The 8,268-nt window shown below is 31.3% G+C and overlaps 1 protein-coding gene across 6 annotated transcripts; it reads right to left on the reverse strand.

The window, feature by feature from the left end:
* On the reverse strand, window positions 906-7,220 carry LOC107618914 (OTU domain-containing protein DDB_G0284757). Of its 6 annotated transcripts, none has more exons than XM_016321092.2 (11): window positions 7,051-7,220; window positions 4,827-5,226; window positions 4,499-4,734; window positions 4,252-4,325; window positions 3,519-3,573; window positions 3,222-3,296; window positions 3,043-3,116; window positions 2,876-2,945; window positions 2,222-2,306; window positions 1,875-1,931; window positions 906-1,308 (listed from the first exon to the last, which is right to left on the reverse strand). In XM_016321092.2, exons 2-11 carry the CDS (start codon window positions 5,158-5,160, stop codon window positions 1,253-1,255), a joined length of 1,116 nt encoding a protein of 371 aa, XP_016176578.1. In that variant the 5' UTR covers window positions 5,161-5,226; window positions 7,051-7,220; the 3' UTR covers window positions 906-1,252. The 6 variants fall into 6 exon arrangements, with proteins under 6 accessions (XP_016176578.1, XP_020966221.1, XP_016176580.1 ...); XM_021110562.1 differs by lacking the exon at window positions 7,051-7,220 and adding an exon at window positions 5,763-5,950 and having other exon boundaries at window positions 906-1,518; XM_016321094.2 differs by lacking the exon at window positions 7,051-7,220 and adding an exon at window positions 5,763-5,950 and having other exon boundaries at window positions 906-1,723.

An 8,268-nucleotide genomic window follows, 5' to 3' on the forward strand; every position in this document is an offset into this window, starting at 1 on the left:
TCTCAAAGTAAACATAGAGTAAAAAGAAGCAACAAAAAAAAAAAAGAGAAATAATTTTAAGTTTAGAAATGAGTTTTATATTTATCCTCATATCTATTTCTCTTATGTTTCATTTTTCATTATTCTTTTTATTTGTCAAATTTTGATTGTGAATTATGAAAATATATATAAAGTAACATACATATGCTATATTTAAATACTATAATAGAAGATACAAGTCACTACATGCAATATAGAAGTACAAAAACCTCAACTAATGTAAAATCTTTTTTAAAAAACAAAAAAAAAAATTCTAATTTCTAGTTCTATTTGTCAAGAATCATAATACCATAACATTTTTAGTTTAAAAAAATAGTTATAAACTATCAACTACCATCATTATAATTATATATACATATCCGTGTGAAAATGAGAATTATATCGCTGAAGAAAACAAGGGAGATTGAGTAAAATATATTTGACAAATGACAAAATTTATATATACTTAATAATACTTACATATCTGTGTATATGTCAAATTAATAAGAATATGTGATCAAATTGTAAAAAAAAAAATGGACACTATAATATGAGAAGAAAAAATGGGAAAAAAAGAGTGAGGGGGCAAGGAATTGTGGAAGAAGAAAATAAATAAGTGTGAATGTGACTTCATATAACAACGATAAATAGTAAAAATGAGTAAAAAGAGATAATAAAATAAGTTTTATAGCTCAATTACACAATAAAAAAAATTTATTTAACATTAACAGCACAGAATAACCTAAAGGTCTAAAACAGATAAATGTCAAAAGAGGCAGATGAAAGTTAAGGAAAATCTTAAATTATAATACAAAGAGAAAAAGTAAGTTATGCTACATTGGTAAAAAAATGATTTGCACAATAAAGAAATGTTAAGTATTTGAGAATGAATGTTAAACTACCATGGTTTGATTGGTTTCTCTTTTTATATTTTATATAATAGATATATACATAGATTCTCCTCTTTAGCATACTGTTTTTCTTTGAGTTTTAATATGGAGAGAGAGAGAGAGAGAGAGATCACTCTTCCTGTAAATGAGATGCACTATAAGAATATAGGACTGTACAAGGGGGGAAAAATGAGGATATGTACAAAAGAATAGAAGCAGAATAAAGGGGAAGAGCCAACTGGTATAAATATGCAACTTCAATAAAAAAACTCAACCACAGCCGAGTGAAGAGCCATAAACAAGAACAGATGATAAAGTAGCTGGATGCATGAAATACTTCAATCCTAACCACCAAAATTCCACCATCTCTTCTTTCTCTTTGCATAGGGTGCCGGCAACTCTGGTTACAGTTAAATGAAGAATATCATTAAAGGCAAGAGTTACAAGAAAATAGATCCTCCTAACTTGAGCAAAAACTAAAGAAAAGAAAAAGCTACATAAGAAAGTCTAATCTTCCAATCTCTTATCTAAAATATGTTGTGTTGCTTTTGTTATGTTACTTGCCTTTCCTTTTTCCCCAAAAATTTGAGGATTATGCATAGAAGCTAATCTGCAATTATAACGACACTAGAACAATCTGTCTGAGGTACAACAAATGAATCCAAAATGCATAAAACAAAATAACATAGGGGGAATCTCAGCAAGGTTGTATAGCTTAATTATAACTCAACTATCAATAAACTTTGCCACTCCCCTCATCATTCCTTACTCTCATACAAAAAAACACCCTTAAATTGCTTGCTTAAAATTTGTAACTGCATTTGGTAAATAGGATACATATCACAATAATTAGGACATGGTAATGTGAGAAATGTTCTGAACCTTCCAAAGGACATTATAAAAGTAAGAGACTCAATGGAGCAATAAAGTCAAAATTAAATTTCTACAGTACTTGTATGAAATTACCTCCTTCGGGATAAATTGGGTTGTAATGCACCTCCGCCCAAAAGCTCAGAAAGATCACTGCAGTAGTTACGATGGAAACTTGCTTAGCATGTCCTTAAAACAGAAGTTAAAATACTATAGGTACTTGTCATTTAAGATTATGCATCACAGTTGACAAATTACTTTCGAATAGATAAACAAAATAATACCAATTTAAATTTTGCTCATTTCGCAAGAGTCAAACAAAACCACTAACAGTAGTAACAACCATTTTGCTTCTATATACAAATCTGCATGCCTCTGTTTCACCATAATAGAATTTTATAGATATAGAATAATAAACTCAATGTATACTAATATAATCTTACCTCTTCCAGACTTCTGTGTCTGTGGAAGAATCTCGATGTAACACGTATCCTTAAATGATGTAATCACAAAAATTTTGACACCATACTGAAATGTAGAAACAAAAAGACAACCTCAGCAAATCATAGAAGTGATTGATGATATAAATCAACTAAAATGCAAAGGTTTTCCTTCAACATTTCAAATCATGAGATATGCTAATTTAATTGAATTCCATCCACAAAAATAGTCAACTATGGCATATAACAATGATATATCTTAAAAATGTCTCGGTAACAAATCCTTCTACGCATCACATGACCTCCCTAATCATTTTTAAGTAACTAGCAGTCAACAGTTGTCTTTTTTCAAGCCAAAATAATGTTTTGTTTAAACAAAGATTATGCTTCCAATAGAATAAGTTCACTACATAACCATTTGAACTTTACTAGAAAAATGCCCTAAAGCTGCTACAGCTTTTTATAATAAACCATACCTGCTAAGATGGCCTCTAAAAGATACAAATAATGCTTTACATGAATCCAATATACTAAGCATCCAATGCAATGCATCAGACAGATAAAGAACACTGACTTTGAAATCGCAAGCCAAAAAGAAGGATATCATAATAAATAGGGAAGGCAAATACAAAATGGAAATGGTATATTTCATCATACCCAATCGGCAGCAGCCTGCAATGTGACATGATCACCCCATTCACCATTCCTAATACAGCCACGCATCAAGCTATCAGTGAACCATGACAACATCAATAAAGCCATATCATCTGAAATAGCATAGCCTAGTCTTTATATAGATATAATGCTATTAAGTATAAACATACTTGCTCATTTTCTTTAAATAATCACTATACTCCATTGGAACATAGCCCCCATATAGTTCTGGATAAGACTTGAGCTGACACCAAACACAGCAGAAAACAATATATCAATAACAAGAGATAGATTAAGGTCGCCCACTCAAAAATAATATGTTGTTAACTTGCCACAAACATGAACAAACCTGTTGAACAATTTGCTCCCGCACATGTTTGTGGTACTCTGGTGAGCGATAGAGTTGATCTGACAAAGAACGAAACTGGAAAAATACAAAACCAATAAGACACTTTTTTAAACAATATAAACTACCATTAGAAAAAGGAAGTTATGCATCATGATCCATTGCAAATTTCTCAAAAAAACAGCCAGTGAAGTCGAATCCTTTAAAAAAAATGATATTAGTATAATTCAGATGCTATTCATTAAATCAAACTATCTTACAAGGATAAATTAAACTTTAAATAATGGATAAAGACCCAACCTGGCAGTTACCATCTCCTTCAACCTTACGCTCAACCACTTCATACAACTGCAGTCTAAGAAGGATCAAATTCATTAAATTAGATGAATCCTAAATAACCAAACAACCAAGTTAAGATATATATTTTGCTCTAACTTGCAGATAGGAAGCTGACGGAAAATAAAGAAAAAGGAGAATAAGCCAGATATTACAATATAGTATCTGCTAGTCTTGCTAGTCCAACATTCCCTACCTCTTCCTCTTGGTGTTGCATATTATCAAACGAAGGAGATTTGGGTCTATAAAATCTCATTTCTCAATTTATTGCCGTGGCATCCATCTAGTTAGCTATGGCAATTTCTTTTTAAGATCAAAGTCATCAAGGAACCAAGTATTCAGAAATTAAGTCATTATGGCACCAAGTTATTCAGAAAGTAACTCACTAAGAGTGCATGGAGTGTTTTCCTATGGGGTGACCTAATAGCTGTTCACCTGTTCCTACATCCTTCTGCTTTGTCGTACTGGCTACTTAATGGTTGTTCACTACCTATGCTGTACTAGTAAATTTTAATGAGAGCTGCAATAAGGTTCTACCTTTGTGGCTAAATAGTATTCCCATTCTAGTTACACTAACAAATCATTTGCCCATTTAGGAAAAAAAAAGGGGGGGGGGGGGTTTNNAGATATGCCTTTTACTTTTTACCTAGAAAACAACTTACACTAAAAAAATTATAAATCATAAATAAACCAAGACCTGTCTAGTAGCCTTTGGTGATCTGATACTTCTTCATCATATGATGGAATTTTTTCATTGGTTTTAGGAATATGCTGCAAGTACAGACAAGAGACATTTGTATTAATATCCAAATTGGAATTCTATAGCTACACTCACATATAAAGTATACATCACTAAGTATTACATATATAAGAAATTATAGAAAGAAGAAATCCAATGATATTAAATACAACAGAATTTGGCTGCACTGAAAGGCTAAACTTACAGGGATTGGGACCATCTGGTTTAATCTTTTTCCTACTTCACCGTCAAGAGAAGACTCATCCATTATTTCCAACGTATGCCACATATCATCACTAATAACTGGAATCTCTCCTGACCCAGAAGAGGAACCATAAACATCAATGTCATGCGTACCATTTTCCCTTTCACTTGGATCATAATTCTCTGCTTCTGGAATGTTGTATGGCTCACTGTTAGAGTTCTGGCAAGTTTCATTGCCTACATGTTGTTGACAATTTATCATGACAAGTTTGAAAAATATCCAGCACATCAAAAAGATAACAATAGAGTAGCAATTGCCAAGTTTATACCACCAAAATTTCTGCTTCCATCTGAGTAAGAATGCCAATCCTGTGCAAGTACGGCTGCCCGCGCTTGATCATTCCCGAATTTCGACATCCCAGAAGCTTCCAAGGATTCAAGTTGTGATAATTCTTCCTGGTAAGCACGAGCAACAGCTTCATCATTCTCCACGTACGAAGGCTGACAGAAGCCTTCTCTAACATATTCTACGCTGCTGCTACTTAAATCCGGATCATATCTAGTTATGATACTAGGAGAACCATTATTGGAAAGTGTGCAAACATCTAAGAGATTATGAAGGCCCCAGCGAACAACATCAGGATCCATGTCATATGCTGTCATGATCCTTCAAAACAAGCAACTCTATCCAATCCAAGGACTAGCTGTCTTATCCCAAGAGTTCAATATCTGAAACAGAAAAGGTGCAATGCATTCAGACATCATATAAACAATAAACTTCCGAAAAAAGAAGCAAAATATTAAAATGGTTCCTAATCTACCTAACAAGATCAGTTCAAAATGCAAATATAGACAAGGAATAAAGCACTAAATTCAATATATTCACTACATAAACACTTGGATCAGAAGCTACAATCCTTCAACTCAAACAGTTACCCAAATAGTATATCATATACAGTTAGACCAATACAATGCTTCTTCAACATGAAATTAAATATCTAGTTTTGTTTAACCTTGGAAAAAAAAAAAAACATGATATCCAACCCCAAAGCATTAACCTTGGAACATGCAAATCAACCATCACAACCTTTTTACCCCTGAAAAAGAATATAACACCTAAATCCGTATCCCAGCGGACAGAAAATCCCTAGCCACCCAAAAGCGTAACCACCCGCTCCTCCCAAAAAAAGAAGAATTTTTTAAAAATAAAAATAAAGAACCTGAGGTAAAAAGAAAAAAAAAGATAAAGAAAAGACTAAACCAACCTTGGATTAAGCAGAATAAGGAAGGTTGGGATTTGGGAATGGAAGAATGAGAAGAAAAGGGGAGGGTAATTGAATTCTTGAAGAAATGGAATGCGAATGAATGGATGGATTGGAAGTAAGAAAAAGTGTGGCGCGATCTCAATGAATTCCACAAAGGTTAAGAATCATTACAAATCCAATAAAAAAGAAAAAAGCGCAGTATATATTACTATAGCTTAAAACGACGTCGCTTGTAGCGTCTTCTCTTGAAATTCGGCATCTTTATTTCCACCACGGTATGAATCAGAAAACCGTCACCGGCTATTTTCACGTGACGTGTCATGATATCATTATTTTCGTAATTTCGTTCTATCCATACGGCTTAGATTCTCTCGAGTCTCATGCTATTCTCTTTTTAGAATTTAGCGTATCAGTTTTATTCAAGAGGAATAGGCCTAGACAGTATACACTATACAACTCTATATTAGTTGTTTCAAATTATATTTGTTTTATAGATGAATATTTATATCATAGTTATAAAAAAATATTTTTAGTAACAAAACAATAAATAATTAAATATATTTATATTTTCTTTTTTTCAGACAACAATACATTGAGTTAAAGTGAAATATTTTTTATGATTTGACATAATTATAATAATAGGACATTTTTTCTGTTATTTTTTTCCATCAATGTTTTACTTGAACACTTTGGAAATAACTTGCACTTTTGAACATTATAGATAGATAATATTATAAAATGAACGAACTCAAATATGCATATTTAAAATATCTTTCTAATTATCCTCTAGTTCCTAGACCAAAACGTTTTCAGTTTTTTTTTTTTCTTATGCTTTCAAGATAGTGTTCATTCTTTCTTTCTTTTTTGGGTCTTTACAGATCAAGACCAAGAAAAAAAATTATATATTATTCACCAAATTCATAACCAAGAATTGCTAAAGCATAAACACTTAGAACCATAAATTAACTTATACATCTACATCCAAATCTTAAGCAGTAAATTAAATTACTCTCTTTGTCAAGAAATAACTGTTTTTCCCACTTTTTTAGTTTATTAAAAAAAAATAATGTATCATAAGTTAAAAGGATATTTATTTTCAGAAAAAAAAAGAAGTATTAAGATTTAACCTCAAAATCTGAACCTCATCAAACATTATATTACCAAACCTTCAATATGCATTTCAATCTAAAATCCAGAACTTTATTTCTCAATCACTAATTTAGAACCCATCCTCAAATTTCTAAATAACAATTCTCAAATTTAAAACTTAAAAGAAGTTTCATGTTACCTTTTCAATCTTCACACTTCCTCAATGTGGTTCTTTATGAATAGTTAGTAGAAACGTTGAAGAAGACTTCAATCTTGATGAAGAAGCTGTAGCAAGTGCTTATCGAGAAAAACTATCACTTGCTAATTGCCAATGCCATCCTGAAAAATAAGAAGAAGAAGAATAGAAAGAAGTAGGTGGTAGAACGAGAGAATTTTGTATTGATTTACTAATGATACGTGATGTTTATTGTTATATGGAGTATTTAAAGAATTATTTATAACTGAAATAACAGAATATAGTTACATTAAATATTTGATTCTGGCTAATCAAATCTATTAGTTGGATTAAATAAAGATAAGGAGATTATACTTTAATATTTCATCATAACAGATAATTCAATTAATCTTCTAGTGTTTTTACTTTTACTACTAAAAATTTGCCAAATACATTAAAAAATTAAAAAAGATCTTTTTTATTGAAAAAAGATATTTTTTTTATCAAAATAATGGCGCCTAAACAAGCACTAAAATAGAGATTTTCAAAGTTGGCTTGTACTTTTCAAAATTTAAAAGTCTAATATAACCTCAGGTGTTAATTTTCAAATTTAATGCTTGTATTTTTGTCTATTAGAGTATTTTTAAATTTTAAAAACTATTTTACCAAAGTACTGGTGTGGAATTTGAATACCACAAACTAACCGGCAAGTGCACCAGGTCGTACCAAATAATACTTAAGGTGAGTGAGGGTCGATCCCACGAGAATTGATGGACTAAGCAACAATGATTGAGTGATTTACTTAGTTAGACAAACAGAAAAGAGTGTTGAGAGTTCAAATGCATCAAACAGTAATTCAGAGAATCAGAAAACAAGCAGTAAGTTGAGGTGAAATATATATGGAGAAAACAGTTAAGGTTTTAGAGATATTTATCTTCCGGATTGACTTTTCTTACTAACTATTTTAATCATGCAAGATTCAATTCATGGCAAATTATATGTGACTAAACCCTAATTCCTTAGACCTTTTTAGTCTCCTCTAACCTTCATCAACCGCCAATCCCTTGGTCACTTAATTCCAATTAGAGGGTGAAGTTCAATTCTAGTTTATATGCCACAGAAACCCTAATTACCTAAATATAAGAGGATTATATGTCACATATCCCGTTAAATCCAGATAATTAGAAATTTAGGAGAAATTGTTTTCAAGTTGTTGTTCAAGTAAAGAGCTTTTTCAAGTTA

This window comes from Arachis ipaensis, chromosome B09 (genome assembly GCF_000816755.2).
Source record: "Arachis ipaensis cultivar K30076 chromosome B09, Araip1.1, whole genome shotgun sequence".
In the NCBI taxonomy this organism is placed as follows: Eukaryota; Viridiplantae; Streptophyta; class Magnoliopsida; order Fabales; family Fabaceae; genus Arachis; species Arachis ipaensis.